We start from the raw sequence: 27500 nt of genomic DNA on the forward strand, positions 1-27500 counted from the left end.
TTATAAATATAATAAAATATACATATATAATTAATTAATATAAATAAATAAATATATAATCATCATATATAAGAAATATATACAAAATAATATATAATAAAAAAAAAAAAAAAAAAAGGATTAGGATAAGATTATTCCCTTCTTTTCTTTTATTATTATTATTTTTTTTATTTATATATATACTTTAATATTTATGTTTTTTATTTATGCATATTATAATATTATATATAATATATATATATATATATATATATATATATATATATATATATTATTTTAAACAATTCTTAAGTTCTTGTACGAAAAACGACAATTTAATAACGTAAAAACATCAATTCAATAATTTCTCAGAGTTCATAAAATAGTCAAGAAATAAAAACACTACTCCTCCTTTCTTCTTTTATTACATAATAACAACAATCAAAAATATAAAAATTAAAAATATGGAAAATGATAATATAATTAAAATCGATAATAAAATATATTTATATATATAATTTTGTTTATGCTGTATATATATTAAAAAAAAAAAAAAAAAGTCTTTCTTTTTTATTATTTTTATTTTTTTTGGTTTTTATTTTTTTAATATATAAAATTTAAGAAATTTTGTTCTTTGTTATTATTTATATATCTAAATAATATAAATATACGCAGTTATAATTCTATATATATATATATATATATAATAATTATTATATTTTATAAATATAATATATATAAAATATAAATATATATTTTTTATATATGCAATATTGCTGTTGCATGTTTTGCTTCCTTTAATTTTTATTTTTATTTGTTGCATGCTTTTTATTTATCATTTTTTTTCTTCTTTTTTGGATATTATATATATATTATATATATAATATACCTATACTAATAAATAATACGTATAATGAAAAATAAATATATATATATATAGTGATGTCAAAAAATATTCCTTAAGCATAATAAATAAAAATGAATATATATATATATATATATATATATATATATATATATATATATTTATATATATATATGCATATATCATATAATATATATAATTATATGTATTTATAATTATATAATAAAGAAATAAAAATGGAATATATATATAATAATAATATATTATTTATAATACATATATATTAATATATATATATATATATATAATTTGTTTCTTATATGCAATCATAACTTTCATATAAAATTATATAAGCAAATTATATAATATTTTAATAACGAATACACAAAATAACTGTATATAATATAAATTCTATTTAAAACATTTTTAAAAAATAACAATTCAATTTAATCATTTTGGTCACGAAGGAACTTTTGGAGGTGCATGCGGAGCAATCTTTTCATTTTTCATTTTATAATTTTTTTTGTTCTTTTTGTTTGTTTTGTTTTTTTTTTTGACTTTTTTATTTCTGTTACAATTTTGTAAAAAAAAATATCATGGTTATAGGAATTGATAAATCTGTTTTTTGATGGATTTAAAAAAATAAATAAATAAATAATATAAATATAAATAAATACCTGTATTTATTATTATTATATATAATAATCATTGATATTGGGATTATATCTTTTAAAAATATATTTTTTTTTCCACCATGTCTTTTAATATTAATGTAGACATGTAATTATATGTATATATATATATATATATATTTATTTATTTATACATGTATGTTTTATATATGAAATAATAATATATATGTGGATGATACAAATTATGTACAACTTCTTTATTCCTTTTTTAAAACATCTGACTTATTACATTTCTTAAGTATAATTCTATTTTAACGTTCAATGTTAAATATACGTAATATACATGTAAAATTAAGATCTAGGAAAAAATGAATATAAGAAAATACATTAATTATTATATATAAAATAGGAAGTATATTTTTTTTTAACATGTGAATAATATTTATCCAGGTTATATATATATATATATATAAGTATTCAATTATATTTCATATTATAATCATCATAACATATCATATCGGAAGGTCGGTTAATATAAAATCAATAACATAAACATTTATGTTCAAACTTCATTTTATCACATGTCCAATATATATATATATATATAGAAAGGGAAAAAATAAAATAAATAGTCTTGAACATTTTATTGATATAAAGATTTAATGATCCGTATTAATTTTCTGACTTATATAAGTATAATTATTTTTGCTTGTTAATCATGTTTTATGTATATATTAATATACATATATATATTTATATAATATATATATATATATTTTAATTATTCTTTCCTTCTATATATAATGCAATGAAGAATGTGCAAAACAATAACAAAACAAAACATAACAAGCACAATTAAGATTGTGTAATATATTAGAAAAATATATTACATTCTTAAAAATCTTAAGAATAAATTAAAATATATTTTTTCATATAAATGACATATGTGTATTATTCTATATAAAAACAATACATACATTTTATTTCTCTATCCTTTGTTCATTTAATCGATAATTCAAATAATTTTATTTTTCATGTTTATTTAAATACAATAAAATGTATATTATTACATATGACAGATAAATTAAAAAATAAATAAATAAATGAATATATATATATATATATATATATGTATATATTTATAAAGCTAATATATAAAGGGGAACATAAAAACGCACATATTAAATATATACTTATATATGTACCTATATACTTGTTTACATATTAAATATATACTTATATATGCACCTATATACTTGTATACATATTAAATATATACATATACATTTATATATATAATTAAGAAACTTATTGTGGAAATTCATTTGAAATTTTAAAGCGTAAAAAAAAAGGAATATACATATATTAAAAATTATACCAATAAATAAATAAATATATATATATATATTATAAAATATTTTTACATTTTTATAAATTTATTTTTCATTCTTATTATATTATATTTATATTTTTTTTTTTTTTTTTTTTTTTTTTTGGAAGTGCAATTAATCATCCTATTCATTGTTCTTATATATATATGTATAATATGTATAAGTTAATATTACATAATATAAAAGAAAAAAAAAATATAATAATAAATAATAAATAATAAATAAATAAATATATATATATATTTATTTATTTATTTAATCGTTAAAATTTAATATATTACTTTATAATATGCTGTGAAAAAAAAAAAAGGAAAAAAATTTGTTCATTTTCCAATTGTTCCATTTTATATAAATACAAAAATATTTATTAAAAGGATAAATAAATTATATTTATATTTTTTTAAAATATTTGCTTATTTTCATATATATATATATTATATATATATATATATATATATATATATATATATATATATAATTACAAAATAATTTAAAAAAAAATGTTTTTATTAAATAACGAAAAGGAAGAATCACCCAAGGATATTTTGTTGAATGAATTTAAATATAAAATAAGAATATTAGCTGGTATAATGTTTGCTATTAAAACTATTCCCATGGTTATTAATGCGTTTAATGAAAAAACAGAATAACCCAAGAGAAAAGAGAAAGAAATATGTGTATATTGTTTTATTAAAAAATAAGATTTATTGAATCATATGATATAATAATATGACTGAAGATATTAAATGGATATTCTGAAAGAAACAGAAACGTAAGGACATTTTTGATATATAAGCCCTCATCTTTTTTTTTTTCTTTTTTTTTTTTTTTTGAATATTATTATATAATATAATATAATATAATATTATAATAACTTTTTTATATGAAGGATATCATTTGAAATTTTACATATAATGAAATATATATAAAATAATACCACGACTTCATTTTATATATTTTATTTGTTTATTTATTTTTTTTTTTTTTACTTTTTTTTATAATTTTGAATATTCGTATACAAAACAGTGTTGTAATATTTATCTCCAAATTTTTTAAAATAAATGTAAAATATAAATATATTAAAAATATTATATGCCACCTTTTATCAAGTATGATAATGAGAATATGTTGTTACATTGTAATATATATATAATATGAATATATTCTTATATGTACAAATTTGTTTATAGGAGTAATTATTATATATATATATATATATATAATCATATATTATTTAAAGGAATAATAAAGATATTGGAATATATAATACGTATAATTCATTTTGAAGTTATTAAAAGATCCAATAGGAAAAAAAAATCATGACATAAATTATACAAAAATAAATAAATAAATAAATATATAAATAAATAAATATATAAATAAATAAATATATAAATATAAATATATATATATATATATATATATATATATATACAAATGTATTCACATAATAATATTATATAATGCTTTAATATTTAATATATTATTCATTATATTATTATTTTATTTTTATTTTTTTGTGGAAAAATTTCAATAATATAAAACATATTGATATTTATTTATATTTTATTTAATAATTATATATTTACTTTTGAACTATTGTAAAACTTGTTTGTTCTTTTTATAAATTAAATAAATTTGGAAATATATATATATATATTATATATATACATATATATATTATGTTACATATTTATTTATATATACATAATATAAAATATACAATATGTATATACTTATTTATATTTTTTAGAAATAACTGTTATATATAAACTTTTGAAAAAAAAAATATTATATTTTTTCATATGAACAAAATAAATAAATATATAATAATATATTATATATATTATACATATTATACATATTATAATTTTTTTTTTCGTACATTTCTTAATATATAAAAAAAAATATTACTAAAAATTGTTTGAAACGTATAATCTTTTTTAAATACAAAAAGAATAGGAAAAAATTATATATACAAATATTTATTTATTTATTTATTTATATATTTATTTTAATTTTTGGAAAAAGGAAAAATCCAAGTGCATTATTATTTTCACAAATATATAAAAAAAATATATTTTATATTTTGTATAATATTACAAAAGTTATATTTTATTTATAATCTGTAATTATGAAATAAGTACAAGGAAAATAAGATATGTCTGTATTTTTTAAAACTCATAAAAGGAATTAAAGATAAAGGAATATGTATCTGTCCATCCATACATACACAAATAAATAAATGAATGAATGAATAAATGAATGAATAAATAAATAAACAAATAAATGAATAAATAAATAAATAAATAAATAAATAAACAAATACATGTAATTATTTTTGGTACGTACTAATGTATATATAATTTTATATAACACGTGTTTATAACATATGTTTATATATATATATATATATATATATATATTTATATATAACATATTTATATGTGCATATATTCAAATTATTTAAGAAAAAAAGAAAAAAAAATATGGACGAGTATGATTATAATTATGCTACCTATGATATAGATAACTTTACAAATAATTTTGAAGATAATTTAATTAATTATAATCAAATCGATTTTATAAACGACAACGCAGAAATTAATAATTATTCCAACGAATATTATGCATATGACGAAGATTTAGTAGAAGAAAATGTGTCAGAAAAAAGAATTCATAATAAGGTTTTATTATCAAATGATAATGAATTTGATAATAATTTAATTAATATATCAAATGAAATAAAAACAGAAAATAGTAATAATGATACTTCACTTTTAAAAAAAAGAAAAATAATTAATGATATTCTTTTAAATATAAAAAAAAAAATGAAGAAAAATGATACACTTTGTATTATATGTTTACAAAACGAAAAGAAGTACACATTTACATGTTGTTATGAATATTATTGTTCCTTAGAATGTTTTAAAAAACATGATCAACAGAAATGTCGAAATCAAAATAAAAATGAACCTAAAATATCTGGAAGTCATAATATAAATATGGATGATATAAAAAATAGTAATCATCAAAAATATGAAGATACTTATTATTATCAAAATGAAGAAGACATAAATAAAAAACAAAATGATAAAGTCATTGAAAATACTATTAAATTAGATAATGAAAATAAAAAAAATGAAATAAATAATATTAATGATATGGATACAACATGTTCAAATTTTCCAAATAATAATCTATCAACATCATTGTTAAACAATGATAATAATATACCAAATAATAATGAGAACTCTGAATCATCTGATGATTATACAGATGATTATGATATGTTAACAGAAGAACAAAAAAAAAAATTAAAAGAAGATCATACATTAAAAATACTATTAAAAAATAATTATGTTAGGGAAGTTTTTAAACAATTTACATTATCAAATGATAAAATTGGATATCTATCTCATTATATAAATGACCCTACTATAGTTCAAGTTATTGATCATATAATGAAGACAATAGATGACACCTAATTTTTTTTTAATGCAATATATTTTGAAAATTTTATTATATTTGTACATGATATTTTTTTTTTCTTTTAAAATTAATTTGTTATATGTATAAATAAATAAATAAATATAAATATATTTATATATATATATATATATATATATATATATATATATATGGAAGGAAAAAATAAAAAATAAAAAAATATTGTTACATATAAGATAAATATATATGTGTTCATTTTTTCTTTTTTTTTGTTTTACTTCGAAACAACATTTGTATAACTAGTTCTTCTTAGTTTATTTAAACGCTTAAAGGCCATAGCTGTTGAATCATTTGAATTAAGACTACTACCATCACTTTTATTATTTTCATCATCTAAATCTGAATGATAATTTTTTACACTTGCATATTCATTTATGCTAGAATCATCATTATCATTATCTGTATTTTCATCACTAGAACTTGAATTCATTTCTGCAATTTTTTTTTTTATACTATTATTATGTTGATAATTATCCAAGTGCGTATCTTCCTTAATACTATTAATTTCTTCTTTACTTTCATTTCTGAGTGTAGATTGTTCCTTATATACGTATGTAATATTATCATTACTTCTAAGGGATAATGCATTCTCATTAGTTTCTATACTCGAAATATTTTCATATTTACTCTTACTCTTATTAATACTTTCTACTTTTTCATTGTTTAAATCATTTATGTGATTCACCTCTGCCATGTCTTCCATTGGTTCAGATACGTCTTTACTATCAGAATGAATAACATTTTGAATATCTTCATTATGATTAATATCATCATACGTATTCGTTTCAATATCCTTAGGAACTTTAGAATCAATATTTGTGTGCATATTCGAAACTGCACTAATTCTTTGCTGTCTTCTTAAAACATCTCTCATTTTAATCATATTTTCTAAACTTCTATTTACCGGACTATTATCCTTATTATTATTATCATTATCATTATTATTATTATTATTTATTTCGTTTAATATTTCATTGGTAGTCATTCGATCATCATTTATATCTACACCTAAACCCCGTGGAATCAAAGGATATACAAAATTTCTATTATGCAAAGCTTCTATATAATTCACATAATCTTGTATAATTTCCTCATATATCGTTTCTTCTTTTAGTTCATTTATTTTCTTTAAATCTAGAAGATTGTCCTGTGAATTATCTGTTTTTGCTTTTTCTTGATTAATATCATTATTTTCTACAAAATAATTGTAATTTTTTATTAAATTATTTTTAATAAAATACTGTTTCATTTGTTCGATTTTATTGTCTATAGACTCTTTAAGTACTTCACAATATCTGATTTCATTCTTTGATTTAATTATATCAGATGAATGCATACAAAAATTGATTAAAACATAAAAACTTTTTAAATCTTTAATAGTATCATTTACATTTATTTCAGCACTTCTAAATAATATAGTAGATTTGAATTCATTTATAATTTTTTTCTTATTAATAAATTCATCATTTTCCTTTTTTTTTTGTTCATCTGTTTGTTGATCTAAATTTGTATCATTTGTAATATTGGTTTCTAAAGAATTATTTTTATTTAGATATTTCGTTTGCTGTTCATTTGTTTCATCAATTGATTCGTTTAAATTTTTTTTTTTTTTTCTTCCTCTTTTTTTTACTTCTTTTGTTTCATACGAATTTTTTTTTTGGATATTTTGCATATCTGTTAAATCTTGAAATAAATATATGTGTATTATTTTATAGACAAGCTCTATAATATTGGATCTGTTGGTTAGAGCTATACCCTTTTCGATTATAATGAGGAGTATCCACTTAATATATTTTGCCATGTTATACACTAGGAAGTTAGTATTGGCTTTATGTAAAATAGTAAATATCATAAAGGTTAATATGTTTGTAAAATGTGATGTTTTTAAATTATATTTTAAAACGGCTTCTGATGTTTTAAAAATAATTTGTTCAAAAGTATAATGAAATATTAATAAATTATTTTCACTCATAGATGGATACATAGAAAATATAGAAAAAAGAAATAACTTATCATGTGAATTTATATTTGTCATATTATAGGTACTAATTTTTTTAAAATCTTGTACACAATTATATGTAGCTGGGGATATTAAAAAGCACATTTCAAATAAAGCTCTTAATTTATTGGATGATCTTTTTATTAATATATATAATTCTTCATTTGTAATATTATATACATGATTACCTAAATATTCTGTTAATAATAATTTACAAATAACTCTTAAACATATGGATTGAATATATTTGCTTGTATTCAAATTACCGTTTAAATAATTCCACAAGCTTTCAACAGCATCAACAATTAATTCATCATTGTTTAAATTTGGATGTGTCATTAAAAGATCACCTAAAACACAAATATATATCTCACATCTAAGAGAATTTATTTCTAACTTTTCTAATAATTCTTTATAATCATACCACGCATCTTGGTTCGTTGAAAAATAGTTTAGTAAATATTCGTTGGGAGAATTATATTCATAAAATATGTAGTTTTTTTTATTTACATCTTCATCACAATTGTTATTATTATTATTGTTATTCATATTGTTCATATTGTTCATATTGTTCATATTATTGTTTTGGTTAGTACTGCTATTTAGGTTCACATCTAACTTATCATTAATATTCATAATATCTATATTACCCTTATTATATATATTTGGATATACACTTGAATGTATCTGTTCTATACTTAATAAACAACTATTTAATACTTCACATGTATCGACAATAGCTGTTTTGTACGCATATATTTGCTTCTTTAATTCTTCATCATTTCCTATAAACATACACCAATTCCCTAAACATTTAGAAACTAAAATGTCATAAAACTGATCTTCAATTTCTTTATCATCCCATTCTGGCATAACAGAACAACAAAAATTTAATGCAGGTAATAATAATTCATTTGGAAACTCACGAAGAGCTGAATCAAAAGAACAATGTGATTTACTTTTACATAAAAAACATTCTAAAATAAATAATATCCTTAACCATCTTCTTTTCAATTCTAATCTTAATAAACTTAACATAGTAATCTGTTTTAGGAATATTTCTGTGTGAAATCTTATCTGTTCATGGAAAGCATACACATGCATTGATGTATTACATGTATTATTAATATCACCATTTTTCTTATTTCCATTATTGTCATCATAACCAAAACTATTAATATTATTATTATTATTATTATTATTATTATTTACCCTTTCTTGTTCCTTTACCTTCTCCATCTCTGATAAGTCCTTAATTTTTGCCTCCGTCACATCTAACTTATGTTGCATTTTTTTACACAAAATTAATAAATGCTCAATAGATAATCTATTTAAATGCTTCTTCCTTATAATATCAAATATACTATCATTCTCAACATTCATTATATTACTAAATATTACTGTTAAGGGATTCGTATCCACTTGTTCAAAAGATTTATAATTTTTAGATAACCTATTTGGTTCATCAGAAAATTCTTTTATTACTTCCTTTTCTTGTATAAAAACATTTTCATTCTCTTCATTATTTTCAAAAGGTTCTTTTATTTCAGATATAATACCTAAAACATGGTTCGTTAAATTTATCTCGATATCATTCACATCATTATTCTTATTTTTTATATATATCATTTGTCTTAATAAATCTATACATGCATATATGTAGCTATTACTTAGCCAATAGGCACATGTAATATGTCCTTTTTGTAACTTGTAATAATTTACTCCCGTATTATTGAGCATTCCTTTGATAATAACTTCTCGCAGGGGACCGGTTAATAAAATAGTAGAACAGCATTTTAAAATTTTTTCGACTTGATAAATTTCGATGATATCTAAATATTTACATATTAGAAGCAAATTTTTTATATTACATAAATAATTATAATTTTCATTTATATTATCTTCATTTATTAAGACATTTTCATGTGTATTTGAGGATTCTTCCTCTCCTTTGTTGTTACACTGATTAGCATCATTATTATGTTCATCATTCATGTGAACATTAGAATCAGACGTTTTGATTACCGTACGGTAATATATACATTTATCACAGAAATCATCATCAAATATGGACGTTTGTATGTATTTATTTTTTTGGTTATCTTCAATAGTATTTACATATATGTTACCCTTTCCACAAGTACAAACTAAAGATTGTTCATATGATTGATCTCCATCATTATTTTCAACACAATTAATATAATTTTTTCTATTATAATATAATTTCTCATTAAACCTACTAAGATACAAATAATAATATATTGTATTAATAACTTGTAGAGCATCAATTTTTTCTTTCTCTTGTTCATCTGAAAAATGTTGAACGTAAATTCGGAACATATATAATTCGGCTATATTTAAAGAAAATAAATTATTTAAACAATAATTAAACCAATTTTCATTATATGTACTAGTATCATTTCTTAAATTCTTACAATCATATTCTTTTTTTTCTTCATAAAGTTCCATACTTACACTTTTAATTAAATCTTTACGTATATTATTCAAATGTACTTTGCATATCTGTTCTACGATCAAATCATTGTCTATATCACTATTTAAAATATGCAATAATAAATTTTCTATTTTATCATCAAAATGTTGAACCCAGTGTAAAATCATTCGATAACAACTTTCTCGAACGGATTTCTCTTTATCGTTTAATCCACATAATAACAATTCAAATTTCATATCTGAAGGAATATAAAAATAATAGTTCTTTAATTTATCGTATACACTACTTCTAACATTATGATTAATATCATTTATTCTTATTAAAAAATTTTTCAAGATTATTAAATATTCACTATTGTTATTATTATTATTATTATTATTATTATTGTTGTTATTATTATTGTTGTTGTTATTATTATTATTGTTGGGGGAAGTAGAAGTTGTATAATCCTCTACATTTATTGAAATATTTTTTATGGCATTAATTCTGACCATATTATGTACATCATCAAGACATTTTAAAAAGCTTCCTTTTGTATTAAAATCTTGAAAAGGTTCTAATATATTCAAACATAAAACTCTCACATTATGATCTTTGTCATTTAATAAAGATAAAAAAATATTTACATGCTTTTTACATAATTTATTTGATACATCAATTTGTAAAGCACATGCCTTTTTAACTAATGATTTAATAACTTTACACATATTTATTCTTTGTTTCTTATCTTTAATAAAAACATTATCTAATAATCGATTCCACAACCTTGTTATTAATTCATATTCTTGAACATTACTAGTACCTTCCATATAATTTTGATTATTTTGTTTTTTCTTATTTTTATTTTCACTTAATATTATATCACAATAATATAATATATCAAATAAAAATTCTACAATTTTATTAAAATTATCATCTTTATTATTTACTTTTATTATATTTAAAAGAATACGAGAACATATCTCGTAAATACAATACGGATTTATATACTTTTTATATACTATATCATATACATTACCTTTTATTATATTTTTTAAAATATCTTTAATGTATGTAAATCCTGTCTCACTATCATATTTATTTGTATATACATAATGTATTGTTCTTATTATATTTTTTATATGAATATTCTCATTCTTTATTTTTAAATTCATCAAATTAGATATGTTATCATTATTTGACCGCTTGTTTTTATTCTCCTCATTTCTTTCAAAATTCTTTTTCAGCTTCGTCGACTTCATGATATATTTTGGGGACTTTTTAAAAAAGAAGTATTAAAAGATATCTAAGGAAATTAAACTACCAAAATATATATATATATATATATATATATATATATAAATACACAATTATATAATATGTGAACTGCACCAAAAAAAAAAAAAAAATTAAATAATAAAATTACAAAATTTAAAACTATTATTTTACATAATCAAAATGTTGACACATTTTACACATTTTTAAAGTGTCAACCTTTTGATATTATTTTATAAAATACTTTTTATGTAAAAAAACAAAAAAAAATAATAAAATAATAATAAATTTAAAAGAAAAGAAAAAAAAAAAAAAAAAAAAAAAAAAAAGAGGGAGAGAGATATTTAAAAAAAAAAAAAAAAAAAACACAATAGTTATTATATGAATTAAGAAAGAAATCACAGTGGATGTTTAAAAAAAATTAATAATAAAAGAAAAGTAAAATTTATAATATAAAATTTATTATATAAAATTTATATTTTTATAGTATTGGAAAAAATTGACATGTTTCTACGCATTAAATAGGAATACAAATATAAATATATACCTACATTTTTTTTTTTAATTTTTCTCTATTAAATTATGATAATTACATATTTATATATACACTTTAAACGAAATTTTTTTTTTTTTTCTTTTTTCAATATATATATATATATATATATATATATATATATATATATATATTATATATATGTATCATTTTTTTTGTGTGTGTTTCAAAAAATAAAAAAATTATATATATAATATATATATATATAATATATATATATATAATATTACAAATGTACTTTAAAAAATTAGGAGATTCAAATATATGTCATTTTAAATATTAAAATGAGATTTTTTAACACATATATTAAAAAAATATATAAATCAATAGTACATATATATATATATATATATATATATATATATATATATATATATATATATGTGATATATAATATATATACCTTTTAATATTTAAAAAAAATTATAATTAATGCTTATAGGTAAATAAATACATTTATACATATATACATATATATATATTATATTTATTTTTATGTTTTATACGTATATACTTTTATTTTCACCTAGCAAATACCCAATTAAAATATATATATATATATATATATAATATATATTCACTCAAATATGTGACTAAATTTTTTGAGTTCTGAAGCGAATAGTATGGTTTGTGCCCACCCACAATTGGGGCCAAATAAATTTCTTAGTTTTGTATATAAGATTAGATATAATGAATTTGTTAGTGTTTTTTTTTTTTTAATTGTCGTACTTAATAATTTTTTGTTTATATGTTTTTTATTTGTAATTATATTAGTTTTATTAGATAGAAGATTATTTTGTATATTCTTTTTATGTACATTATTATTATTATTATTATCATTTACATTTTTAATAGTTTTATTTTTTTTATTACTTTTGTTTAGGGGTTCAATAAAATTGTTATAATATTTATATATAATATCATATATATGTGTATCTATAGGAATACAATCATATTTATTTAAACCAAACAAACAAATACAATTAGCTACTTTTAAACCTATACCTGGAAATTGTATTAATTTATCTATACAAGTTTTAGTCTTTTCTTCATTTTTTAAATTTTCTATCCATTCTTCTTCACCCATATTTACTAACATCTTTGCACTTTCAATTACATAATTACTTCTATAACCAAAACCTAAACTTCTTAAATCATCTTCTTTTAATTTTGATAACACTTGTATTTTGGGGAATTCATAAAAGTGAAATGTTTTTTGATTCCTCTCGTCTTTTAATGTTGTTTTTAATGATTCATAAAATATTTTATTATCTTTGCTTAACATTTCAACGTCCTTCTTTTCTATCTTATTAACTTCATTTTTGTATAAAATATTGAACATTTTATTTTGTTCTTTATTTCTCTTATCTTCTTTTGTGACAGATAATGTGTCATTATATATGTTTACATTATCATTAATATCGTTCCCTTGTCCTAATTCATTGTCTGCATTATATGTATCCAACATTTCTTTCTTCACGCGACAACTTTTATTATTTGTTATATCTCTCTCGTTTTTAATTCTTACACGTGTATCCTTTATTTGACTCACTCCATTTTTTATTTTACACTCTCCATTTTTTATTTTACCCTCTCCATTTTTTATTCTACCCTCTCCATTTTTTATTTTACACTCTCCATTTTTTATTTTACCCTCTCCATTTTTTATTTTACACTCTCCATTTTTTATTTTACCCTCTCCATTTTTTATTTCTCCCTTTATATTTATACTATACTCATTGTGCTCATTGGAATCATCTTGATGTTTTAACTTGATCATATTATTGCCATCTACATTTTGATCATCCCTCTTAATTATGATATCACCATTTTTAAATACTACTGTTGCAATAAATTTACCGTAACGTCTTCTTAAAGAATCTATCATTAATGTAATTCTTGGTATATTATTATTTGTTGAACATAAAAATGAAAAAAAAGATTCCACAGGATCCGTTTTTAATATTCTCAGACCTGTAATTTTATTAGTTATTTCTTTCATTCTTTGGTCTTTTTTTTTCCATATTTCGATATTTTCATTTAAAGGAAAATGTAAATTAAAAAAGTTATAAACTTCATTATGATGATTATTACTTTTTCTTTTCTTCAGAATATTCTTATCATCCTTATTACTATATCCTGTACATGTCACATTATTATTATTACTATCATTATAATTATCACAATCATTATCATCATCATATAAACATTGATAAAATATATCTTTTTCCGTTTCTTTAAATAAATATATTTTTTTTATATTTAATAAACCAATATACATATTTTTTTCCACTTCATTAAAACAAAATTCTTGCCCAATTAATAAACAGTATTTTAATTTTAAATCGTTCGTTGAAGCATCTAGTTTTATCCATCTCTTTTCATAATTTTTTATAATAATAGGAGAATTATTTGTAACATTACTATATACATTTTTCATTTTATTTTCTTCATTCAAGGAATGTAGTTTTACTTTATCTCTTATTCTCTTTACATTTCTCATTTTATTTGATAAACGTTCAGATAAGACTTTATTCTTTTTTTTTATCATATTATAATTGTTAATATATGAAAAATTTAATGTTATAAAATTCGGATATCCATTTTTTATTTTCTCACTATAAATATATCTTTTTCTTTTTTTTTTTCTCTCTTGTATTTTATTACAGTTCTTTTTCTTTATAATAAAATTATATTTTTTATTTATATTATGATTTAACTCTGAAATATTTTTTTTTTCTTTATAAAGAATAAATTTACTTATATTATTTTGTATAACCTTATTTATATATTTACAAGTATATATATTTTTTAGAGTAATGATCAAGAGAACATGATTATATATATTCATTATACTGTACAAAAAGAATAGCAGTATAACAAAAAAAAAATATATAATAATATAATACAATACAATATAATTTTATTCCTACATCATAGTTTGTAAAAAAAATAATAAAATAAAATAAAATAAAATAGATATTTTTTTCTTGTTACAAATATATATTGTAATATAATAATACCTACATAATAATATAAAAACCACTCATATATGTTAAACAAATATACAATATATATATATATATATATATATTGATAGATTTAGATATAGATATAGATATATTTAATTATTCGTATTACCATTGTTATATAAAAGTAATTTATATTAAGTACTATTCCTATAACATCCTTTGAAAAAAAAAAAATAAAAATAAAATATATTTATATATATATATGTGCCAGTACACATGTATACATTATATTAGTTCCTCTAATACTTCCCTCGGATAAATTTAATATTTTTTTGTGAACAAAATAATTGTCTTTTTTTGTAAAAATTATATAAAAAAATATATTGTAAATCATAATTCAAGCAGTGTTAAAAATGTGTGCAGTGTAGATCTATATTTTTTTTTTTTTTCGCCAAAACATTTTTTAACGTTTCCTTATTTTTATGTAATTCTTTATAAAAGAGCATAATATATAACTTACAAAATTAGTTAAAAAAAATATATATTTTTTTTATTTACATTTATCATATGATAAATATATCATTCATTAAAAAAAAATATATATATATATATATATATATATAACAATTTTATTATATGTATATTATTTATATATTACGAAGTAATATCATAAAACAATGTAATAACAAAAAAAAAAAAAAAAAAAAAAAAAAAATGCTATATTTAGAAAAATTAAATTCATTTATAGAAAATAAATTTGCTTTGTCCAATTGGAAAAAAAAGAAATATGTATGGAGATATAGTTTATTCTTTAGTATATTCTATATATTGTTACTTTTTGGTTTATGTTATACAATAATTATTCGTTTTTTAATATCTAATGAATCATTCAGTAATCATTATTGTAGCTCATCAAAAATCTCCTCATTACAAAGAAGCTATATGTTTATATTTATATTTGTTATATTGATGGGATTTCTTAATTTTTTTTTTTCTCGTCTAACATATTTATATTCTAATTTTACTAACAGTGAATTTTTCACTTTAGGTATTTATTATACTATTGTAGGTTTTCTTATAAAATATATGTCATGGATATTATCATTATTATATATATGTTGGATCTTCTTTTTAATTATAAGTATTTTAACTATATTTTTTAATCCTTCTTTATGGTGTGGATTAACATATAACATTTATGGGATGGATGCCCTACATAATTGTTTCCTAGTTCAAAGTAAGAATACAGGTAGGATAAAAAAAAAATTAAAATAATAAAAAAAAGGAATATGTATATGAATATGTAGGTTATATTAAAAAAATATACATGTATATATATATATATATATATATATATATTTATTTATTTATATACTTTTTTTTTATTTATATTATTTCATTTTTATGACAAACTAATATATGCCACATTATATATATATATATATTTTTTTTTAAGGATGTGAAATTAGTAAAGATATTATCAAATTAACAAAGAATGACCATTGCAATGATTTTAATATTTTAAAAGTTCAAAGTCTCCTATTTCTTGTTCGCTCATCTCCAAATGAATCATGTTCATTAAAGGACAAGAAATTATGTGACTTCTTTGTTGATTTTATAAAAAATAAACAAACAACATGGGAATCTTTTCCTCAGTGTTCTGGCAATACCCTCGAATTAACAGAAGAATATTTTTTAGAACAACCAGACAAAAAAAGTAACATTTACTTATTCTCATTATCTATTATCTTTTTTTGGTTTATTACGACATTAGTACTATTTACACTTTTTATAGTTATAAAAATAAATACACCTGTCGATTCATCATTCATTATGAATGAAGACAGATTAAATTTTTTTTTTAAATTTACAAGGCTTTTAGACACATGGAGATAAATAAATAAATAAATATATATATATATATATATATATATATATATATATATAATATATATATTTTTTTTTAAATGTTTGTATGCCTCATAACATATAATGTTATATACCAAAGGAATGCAAAAGAATATTATTCTTATATATATGTATAAATGATTTGCTTTTAATTTTTTGTTCATTCAAATATGATGTATAATAAATATATACATTAATATATATATATTTAATTCCTTTTTTAATTCATGTTTTATTGTTTCATTCAATATAAGGTTTATATGCCTCTTATTTCTATTTACACTTTGCACTTTTGTTTTTCCTAAAACCCAACCAAAATTTTAAAAAAAGAAAATAAGAAGGAATACATTTATATATATATATATATATATATATATATTTTTTTTTTTTTATGTAACCATTTTAAATATGCACACAGATGCACTAACACATTTTTATATTTTAACCCATATGAAAAATATAATCAATCAAGATACTATATATAATACTACATATTTATAATCATTAATTTTTTTAGAACTATTGATATTTTAAGTATTCACATTATCTTTGTTAGAAATTTCTCAGATTATATATTAGGTCTAGGAAATTTTGTACACTTCTATATATATAATTAATATGCATATTTACATAATAATAATTTTGTATTTTTTTTTTCTTTTTCTTTTTTAATATTTATTGAATAAAAAATTTAGACATCAAAATGAACAATAAACAATAAACAATAAAAAATAAAATAATTAATAAAAAATATATTATATTTATTATGTATAAATTTATGTATTCAAAAAAAAATTAAAAAAAGGTGCAAACAAATAGTGGTTTTCTCCATACACCATTTTTTATATAACAATAAAAGGATAATTAATTTTTAATTCAATTTTATCATACATATTTTTAATATAGATTAGTCAATTTTATAAAAAAAATGAAATTCATTAAATAAATCCAACACTAAATATATATATTTTTTTTTTCTTGCATCAACTAGTTTTAGAAAAAATGGATTACACAAAAAATAAGAAAAATGGGAATATAGGTCATATGATTAAAGAGTTTTATATAAATTGGAACTATAGAAGACCTAGTTGGAGAGCTAGCTTTTATTATAACTGTTTATCTTTTCTTACAGGTCTTAGTATTGTTTGTACATTAATATTTCAACAATTATTGAAAACGTTTAATTTTTTTATAAATTATTATTGTGAATACGAATATATTAATTTTATACTAACCGATTTATTAATATATCTTACTCTAATAAGTTTGATATGTGTATTTTCATTTCTATTATCAAGAATATGTTCTATACTTTCAAATTTTACAATAAATGATTTTATGTCATTAGGAAAATGGATTGAAAGAATTGGATGCACAGTGAAGTGGTTTCCTTGGCTTGTAGCCTTGTTAATTATATTCTGGTTTATTATAAATGTGTTTAATATTATTACTATATATGCTACTCCAAATTTATGGTGTAGAAATCGTTTAAACGTAGAAGGCAGTTTTGTAGCTAATAATTGCAGATTGTTTGAAGGAAGAGTAGCAGCCTGTACAACTGATATGGTAGAAAGGAAAGCAAGTGATTCTATAAATTATGTTCGTAAATGTAATGACTTAAAATTTTTAAGAAATCATTATTATTTTACCTTTGTACCTGATTTAAAAAACAAAAATTATACACAATGTACATTTAATAATATAAACATTTGCATATTATACAAAAGTTTGATATATAATCACGATGTTATAGAAAAAATTAGAAAAATGAATATAGAAGGATGTCTAAGAAATCCTCCAAAAGATATTGAAGATTTTTATGATCAAGGTATGAAAACTAGTGATTTATATAAATATTCTCAGTTATTTATCATAGGAAGTAATGTAACATTTTTTATTCTTATGTTTTTCTTTTATTTTCTAAAGAAGACCACACAATTTGATGGACTATTTTATCAATCATTACATAATTCCGATATATTTATTTTACGTTTATTACGACCATTAACCCCATGGTCATGATTCCTCATTAATATTCTTATTTTTTAATTCACATTTTTTTTTTTTTTTTTAATTTTATTAAATAATTTTTTTAATAATATATAAAATGAGATATTTGATGTATATATATATTTTTAAATATTAAAAAATATGTATATTCGTGAAAAAGAAAAAAAAAAAAAAGAAAACATGGAATGATATATGAATTGTTATACATATTCACAAATTGTATATGAATCCTTTCATGTGGAATATACAAAGAATGATTCAATAAATATAAAAATATATATTTGCCACTGTTCATATTCGTAATATAATGAAAGTATACTATTATTAATAAAGGATATGAATGATTATTTTTAAAGAGAAAAGTAATAATTGTAACTGTGAAGGATATTAATAATATATATATATATATATTTAAAGGTAAAACAAAAAAACATGAAACACACACAAATATATATATATATATATATATATATATATATATATATTCCAACTTTTCTAAAAAATGTCTATTTTATATATTTTAAATAATAATTGTTCATTTAATATTTTTTCCTTTTGTTCTGTATACAGATATATTTCTCATTTTAGTATTAGGATATCTCCATAATTGAAAAAATTTATATATACTTTTTAATGTAGAAACCTTAAATATATACCCAATAACATGAAAGTTTATTGTATAAAACAAGTCAATCAATTTCGTATATAAATAAATTTATTTTATTCTTTTTATCATATTCCGTTGTGTAGTTCATTTTAGAACAATACTTATTAATTACAAAATTGAAAGGGTCTACCTACAGGTAACACAAATTTTTTTTTTTTTTTTAGCAATTGAACATAAATATTTTATATCTCTATTACAAAATAATAGCTAACTAGAATAAAAAAAAAAAAAAAAAAAAATTCTTCCTGAACTGTTAATAAAATATTTACTTAATCTTTTAAAATATTTTAATAATTAACCTGACCATAATGAAAAAATAAAGACATATATATATTTACATAAACAATGTTACACTTATAATAATATATATTAGTTAAGTGTTTTGTATGTTTTATTCATTTTTTATATTTTTATTTAACATATATATTTTATTATATTTGATGCTTTTCATTCTCCAAAAAAAGAAAATATCCTTTATATAAAAAAATTGTCATGGAAACAAAGACATATGTTTCTGCAGTATTATAATTAGTTAAAAGTTTATAAATAAATAAATATATATATATATATATATATTTTTTTTCTACACCAATTCACATTTTTTTTAAATAAAAAGAATAATATTTATATATTATTTATTATTATATTCTACATGCAGTTTGTGTAGAACACTCTTTCGATATATATATATATATATATATATACAGTAGTGCATATATTTAAAATATATTTAACATTTTCTTTTCTTTATCCATTTAATATTTTATATCCTTCTTACATTGTGAATATACATAATGATTTTTCATGTGAGAAATCATAGGAATCCCTCAAATAATGAAAAAAAACAAAAAGTAAATATAAAAAATTATAAGCATGTGCATTATGATTATAACGAAAAGGATGAAATTAATTATAATATGTTCAATAATATAACAAAATATTGCTGTAATAGAAATATATGTGATTCATTTTTCATCAATGATGAATTAATAAATTGGGAAAAAGAAGACAAAAGCACTATCAAAAAAAAAATAAATTATGATAATACATTCAAGATAAAATTTCAAGATAATCATAAATCCGATATATTCACAAATAATTTAATCCAAAAAAACAATGTTGATTATAATTATAGTAAAGAACCTCTAAATTTAACAAGTCCACTTCGAGGGAAGGATCATGATATTTTTATTTCATCAAATGATATCGATAATTCAAAAAATCCGATTTTCACGGGCGAAAGTAAAATTAAAAATAAGAAAAAATTATTAACATTTTATAATGAATGTCCAATAATTAATAATACCTTTATTTCTTTTGATGAAGATACGTTAATGAAAAAGGACATACATATAAATAATAAGAGACATAACGAATCTAATGCTTTTCCTGTGTCAAAACCAATATATTATGATGAGAGTAATAATTTTAATATGTACCATAGTAATAACAAAGGAAATCATCCCAAGGAAGATGTAAATAAGGAACATATTGTATTAAAAAATGAAGAAAAATATATGTTTAATAATGACAAGAGAAATAAATACATTCAAACACAAGATAGATCCATTTTTTTATATAATACACCCCAAAATTATATACCAATGGAATCAAAACAAGACATAGAAAGTAATTTAATTTTATATAAACATGATACATGTGTATCTTCTCTTGAGAAGGATAAAGATGAATATATTTCAAGATATTCATCAAATAACTTATGTAGGAATAATGAAAATATATTGTCTATCACTTCCAAAAAAAATAGTATTCATTATATAAATGATATATCTATATATGATCAATTAATTACACATAATAATCAATCTAATGTCTTATATTCAAAAAGCCCAATTGTTGTTAGTAAAGAAGATATTGACAAAATTAATTGTTCATATATTTCAATAATGGATATAAAATCAAATGAAAAATCAACCCAAATAAATATTTCCAGTAAAAAAAAAAAAAAGTTAAAAAAAAATAATAAAATGCATAAAAAAAATAAAAAAAAATTAAAGAATTTATATAAAAAAGTTAAAATAAAAACCCCAGTGAATATGTTTTATAAAAGAAAAAAGAAATTGAAAATTGTAAAGAAAAAGATAAAAACAGATAAAAGGCAAATTCATGAAGGAAACAAAAAAATATATTACGTTACAAAGGGTTGTTTAAAAGAAAAAAGAAAAAAAAGGAAAAAATTAAATGAAAAGGTCAAAAGTGAGGTAAAAACAAATAATATTAAAAATGGTATTAAAAGTTTGTTTTACAAAGCGTGTAATAAAAAGAATTATAGAGAAAAAATATACTTTTATAAAAATAATACAAAGAATGAAAATAAGATAAGAAAATGTAATAAAAGTAGAAAAAAGAAAACATTAAATAAAAGAAAAGCTGTTATGATTCGTTTAAAAGTAAAAAAGGATGATGAAAAATGTATAGGAAACATTTTATCATTTAATGCATTAAATCATAAAAAAAATTATATACCATCAAAGGAAGGGTCTAATAAGTATAAGAATTTTATAAAACGTAATAATAATATAAAAAAAATAAAAATAAATAATAATAATAATAATAATAATACTATGCGTTTAGATAAAGCAATATCAAATATAATCCATTTCACTAATAAGGGTAAAATAATAAAATATAGAGGTCAATCCTACTCTGATATAACAAATAATCATAATATTGAAAGTAAAGATGATTATATGACTTGTGACAAAAATAACATTAAATATGAGAGAAAAGAGATATTAAATAAAGAAAACGAAAAAGTTCCTTTGCAGAGTACCAAATATAAAGATGTTTATATGGTCAAGAATAAAATAAATGTTGCACGCACAGGAAAGACAGATAAATATAAGATTAAAGGTTATTACTTTTATGATAATGAAGATTTAGATAACACTAAACAAGAATTAAGTGAAAAGGAAAAAACCTCTTTGGAAAACAGAATATTACATGATTATATTGTACAAAACGATTCTGTATATGTAGATTCAGAATGTAAAAAAATAAATATAAATAGTGTGACAAGCGTATTTAAAAACAAAGCATATAAAAGCAAAAGTGATAACGAAAAGGTATATGAATATATAAGAGATAATAATAGTACAAAATATCACATTTTACAAAGTGTAGCATATATATTGAATCAAGGAAAGGAAAAACAAAGGAAAAAAAATTGTACAATAAAAATGAAGGATAATAATTTTATTAATAATAATAAATATAATAATCATAATAATATCAATAATATTAATAATATTAATAATATTAATAATTGTAACAATTGTAATATTAACTTAAACGGTTACCTTATGAAGGAAAATAATTCTTTTAGTACAAAAATGTTTAAACGTGTATCATCATGTAATGTACACAAGTACGATAAGATAAAGGAACAGAATGATAGACGTAAAAGAAGTTTTAGCTATAATTCATATTTTGAAAAAAAAAAATTTTGTGTAAATCAAAATAGAAACAAGGGGACGCAGAAATACATTATGAAGGTTAAAAATATGATATTATTTAAAAACAATATATTAACTAAAGATTTTCTTTTTGATTCTTCTTTTTCTAGTGATATGAATATAGAAAGAGAAACATTATATATATTAAATAGTATTTTATTTTATTCCTATAAACTAAAAAATAGGTTAAATATATTGATAAATAAACAATGTAATAATACATATTTCTTGAAAATTAAATTGTACATACTTTGTTTAATTAAGCTGATTGAAAAATATAAGTTGGATCCTCATTCATTATGTATAAAAAAAAGTAAGAATATCATAAGAAAAATAATTGAGAAAATCAAATATGATATTATGAATTTACCAAAAGTGACCATACAAATTACCACATTTGAAACATGCTTAATAAAAATATATACAATCGAATTAATGATGAGATCTCTATTGTTTTCCTCATCATTAGTTTTATATGATGAACATTTATTAAAACTTTCATATAATAAGAATGGTATATTGTTAAGTTGTTGTAGCGAAATATTACATAGGTCTTTACCAAATGAGGATAATAATAAGTTGGATGACAAAAAAATATATATCGAAAGAACATGCAGATTAAAAAAAGAAAAAAAAGGAAAAGCAGAAAAAACAGAAAAAGCATATCTTTTGAAATGTACTGGTTTGAAAAAGGGGTATGTAAAAAAAATGATTTTCAACGGAATGTCCTTAAAAGATATACACACTATTATGTATAAATTTGATGGTACGTCTCATGTTCTTGGAAAAAAAAAAAAAAAAAATTATAATATAGATGAATGTAAGACATTACAACAATTAAATGAATGTTTAAATCTAATACTATCAAATAAAAAATCTGATATGTTTAAAGGAGTAAATAATTATTATAACAAATTAAAAGAATATAATGAAGAATTATCTTTAATAAATGATCTTAAAAATGAAGACAATCATTTAGTAAAAGATTTCTTGGATGATATGAATATGTATGAATTTTCAAATCTTTTAAATTATTATATTAAGAGAAAATATGTTCATAAGACATGTGGAAATAATAAAATAAGAAAAAAAAAAAAAACAAACCATAATGACAGTGACAAATCATATAAAAACAAATCAGAAAAATCAGAGGGAATTATACAAATTTTACATGATTTTTACTTAAAAGAATAAACATATTATCTTGTGAAAATAATATAAGTCACATTTAATTCAAAGGATAATAATTACTTAACATTTATGTACACGTAAAAAAAAAAAAAATAAAATAATAAAATAAAATAAAAAATAAATAAATATATATATATATATATATATATATATAATGTTAGGTTTTCAACCTGGTGTAGCATGAACAAAAAAATGGACAGGAATGATAAAGCACAGAAGGATTATTTTTTTCAATACAAAGAGAAAAGAAAAAAAAAAAAAAAAATTAATATTTATATATAAACATACATATAGGCTAACGTAATGAAGAAATATGCATAATAAAATGTGTAAAATAATAAACATATTATATATCCTATGTGTCTATTCTTAATTTTATTTAGTGATAGTTAATAATAAATGTATATATATAAAAAAATGTATGTTGTTTTTTTGATATCTTAACCCTTGCTCCTTTTATCAAATAAATTGTATTAATATATATATATATATATATATAATTGTTATATAATATATATGTGTATCGATAAATCTAAGTTATTTTTTTTTTAATAAATTTTATCATTTTATCATTTTATATTTTTATATTATATTATTTATTTTTTCTTTTTCAATAAATCAGTATTTTGAAAAAAATTAATGTACATTTGAAATGACATATAAGAATATATAAAGTATGTTTTAATCAAACTAATGATAATTGATATACATTAATGTGAGTATATGAACATAAAGGAAATTGAATGGAAAATTATGAAAACTCCAAAAAAAAATGTTTGACATTTGGAATAATGTATATGCGTTAATAAGAATAAAAGAGAAATATAATTATAAACATACAAAGGAAAATAAACCAATTAATAATTATATATATATATATATATATTTATACATATAATTTTATTTTTTTTTATATTTATCTTGAAAAAAATGTAAAAAAAAGATATACTCAATATATATATGTTAATAAAATTATATATTTTTTAAATATTTTGAAAAAAAAATTATTTAGTACAAAATATTATTTAGACAAATAGTTCATTTTGTTCAATTATTTTTCTTATGTTTTTTTTTATACTATAAATATATATAATATATATATAAATAATATATATATATATAATATATATATATTCATTAATGTGTAATGTACTTGTAATATGGGATTAAAATAAATATTTCGAATTTTCTAAACATGTAATTATAAAATAGTATGAGAAAAAAAAATTACTACATTTTATAATATGAGTGAAAATGTTATAATAATTATGATAATATATGAAGTAGAATACATTGTATTTTTATTTAATATTAAATGTGTAAAAAAAAAAAAAAATTATAATAAAAATGAAATGTAATATGTATATGTTATATACTCATTATGAAAAGTTATATAATTATATATATATATATATAATATGGTAAAATGGATTTGAATATATTAATATGTGCTCTTTGTTCATTATTACACAAATATATATATATATATATATATATATATATAATATAAAAAATTGATAAAATATTCCAATATATATATATATATATTATATGTATTATTATTACATTTTGAAAAATTTTAAAATTCGATTTATTTAATACATTAATTAAAATTCACTTTTAAGATCTTGCCTTACTTTTTTTTTATTTTTTATTTTTATATAAGATAGCAACAAAAAAAAAAAAAAAAAAAAAAAAAAAAAAAAAATATATATATATATATATATATATATATTTTCTTTGAAGGAAAAAAAAAAAAAGAAATAATACATATTAATGTAAGAAACCGATTTAACACATTAATTATATTTATATAATATGAACACACAAATTATTCAAGATGGCAATTAATAATGAAGAAGTAAATACGATGAATGAAACTGAGCTAAAGAGAATATATTACGAGAATTTTATTGAAGAATTAAATGATGAAGAATTAATGTATAAGAAAACAGTCGAAGATTTATTTTATATATACAAATCTTTTGGGTTTATATATTCCATAATAAAAAAGGCTAATTTATTATTAAGTAAAGAAAATTTCGATACCTTTTTGAAATCATTAGTAAGCTTCATTGATGAACTCTTTTTATATAATCCTTCTTTATTTAACAATGAACTAAATAATGGATTGAATGTACCATATGTAAATAAAGACAATATACTTCCGAATAAGAAAAGAAAATATCCGGAGGACACAGGTTCGAATGATATAAATAATATGAATGATATGAATGATATAAATAATGTGAATAATTTGAATAATTTGAATAATTTGAACAATATGAACAATATGAACAACGAAAAGACAAACGAACATACTTCATTTATGAATAACATGTCAAAAACCTATGTTGAAGAATTAATCAAAGATATTAAAAATATAGATGATAATTTTAGTGAAACTAACTGTAGTGATTTTTTATATATTGTAAAAAATATTTTAAAAATGAAAAATACCAGTGATATTGAATGTGTTAAGAATAGATTTGAGAAAATAAAAAATGTATTAAACATAGGAAAAAGTATATTCGACAAAAAAGATATACTTTATGATATGAATGATCATAAAAAGAAAGCACATGAATATATAGATGATATGTATACAAAATTAAATAATATCGAACCAATTATTATT

At 18.5% G+C, this 27500-nt stretch overlaps 8 protein-coding genes across 8 annotated transcripts in view; 6 read left to right on the forward strand and 2 right to left on the reverse strand.

Annotated features, from left to right (window-relative positions):
* Nucleotides 1–3367: 3367 nt before the first annotated feature.
* On the forward strand, nucleotides 3368–3517 carry PF3D7_0916800 (conserved Plasmodium protein, unknown function; the record flags this gene model as incomplete). The annotated part of the gene is made up of 1 exon (XM_002808891.1): nucleotides 3368–3517. The coding sequence occupies one exon, from the start codon at nucleotides 3368–3370 to the stop codon at nucleotides 3515–3517; it is 150 nt and encodes a 49-aa protein (XP_002808937.1).
* Nucleotides 3518–5356: 1839 nt separating this feature from the next.
* PF3D7_0916900 (zinc finger protein, putative) lies at nucleotides 5357–6355 on the forward strand (the record flags this gene model as incomplete). Its single annotated transcript, XM_001352004.1, has 1 exon — nucleotides 5357–6355. One exon carries the CDS (start codon nucleotides 5357–5359, stop codon nucleotides 6353–6355), a length of 999 nt encoding a protein of 332 aa, XP_001352040.1.
* Nucleotides 6356–6591: 236 nt separating this feature from the next.
* On the reverse strand, nucleotides 6592–12072 carry PF3D7_0917000 (merozoite organizing protein; the record flags this gene model as incomplete). The annotated part of the gene is made up of 1 exon (XM_001352005.1): nucleotides 6592–12072. One exon carries the CDS (start codon nucleotides 12070–12072, stop codon nucleotides 6592–6594), a length of 5481 nt encoding a protein of 1826 aa, XP_001352041.1.
* A 1143-nt stretch (nucleotides 12073–13215) lies between these two features.
* On the reverse strand, nucleotides 13216–15489 carry PF3D7_0917100 (N-glycosylase/DNA lyase, putative; the record flags this gene model as incomplete). The annotated part of the gene is made up of 1 exon (XM_001352006.2): nucleotides 13216–15489. One exon carries the CDS (start codon nucleotides 15487–15489, stop codon nucleotides 13216–13218), a length of 2274 nt encoding a protein of 757 aa, XP_001352042.2.
* Nucleotides 15490–16324: 835 nt separating this feature from the next.
* Nucleotides 16325–17506, forward strand: PF3D7_0917200 (conserved protein, unknown function; the record flags this gene model as incomplete). Its single annotated transcript, XM_001352007.1, has 2 exons — nucleotides 16325–16859; nucleotides 17067–17506. 2 exons carry the CDS (start codon nucleotides 16325–16327, stop codon nucleotides 17504–17506), a joined length of 975 nt encoding a protein of 324 aa, XP_001352043.1.
* Nucleotides 17507–18520: 1014 nt separating this feature from the next.
* Nucleotides 18521–19540, forward strand: PF3D7_0917300 (conserved protein, unknown function; the record flags this gene model as incomplete). Its single annotated transcript, XM_001352008.1, has 1 exon — nucleotides 18521–19540. One exon carries the CDS (start codon nucleotides 18521–18523, stop codon nucleotides 19538–19540), a length of 1020 nt encoding a protein of 339 aa, XP_001352044.1.
* Nucleotides 19541–20989: 1449 nt separating this feature from the next.
* PF3D7_0917400 (conserved Plasmodium protein, unknown function) lies at nucleotides 20990–24865 on the forward strand (the record flags this gene model as incomplete). Its single annotated transcript, XM_001352009.1, has 1 exon — nucleotides 20990–24865. One exon carries the CDS (start codon nucleotides 20990–20992, stop codon nucleotides 24863–24865), a length of 3876 nt encoding a protein of 1291 aa, XP_001352045.1.
* Nucleotides 24866–26702: 1837 nt separating this feature from the next.
* Nucleotides 26703–27500, forward strand: part of PF3D7_0917500 (conserved protein, unknown function) — a gene marked incomplete at both ends in the record, with an annotated part of 2046 nt that continues 1248 nt past the window's right edge. The window contains one exon of the mRNA XM_001352010.1: nucleotides 26703–27500. This exon is cut by the window's right edge and continues 1248 nt beyond it. Coding sequence (XP_001352046.1) covers nucleotides 26703–27500 — 798 coding nt within the window.

The sequence above is a fragment of the Plasmodium falciparum genome (assembly GCF_000002765.6).
Source record: "Plasmodium falciparum 3D7 genome assembly, chromosome: 9".
Taxonomy (NCBI): domain Eukaryota; phylum Apicomplexa; class Aconoidasida; order Haemosporida; family Plasmodiidae; genus Plasmodium; species Plasmodium falciparum.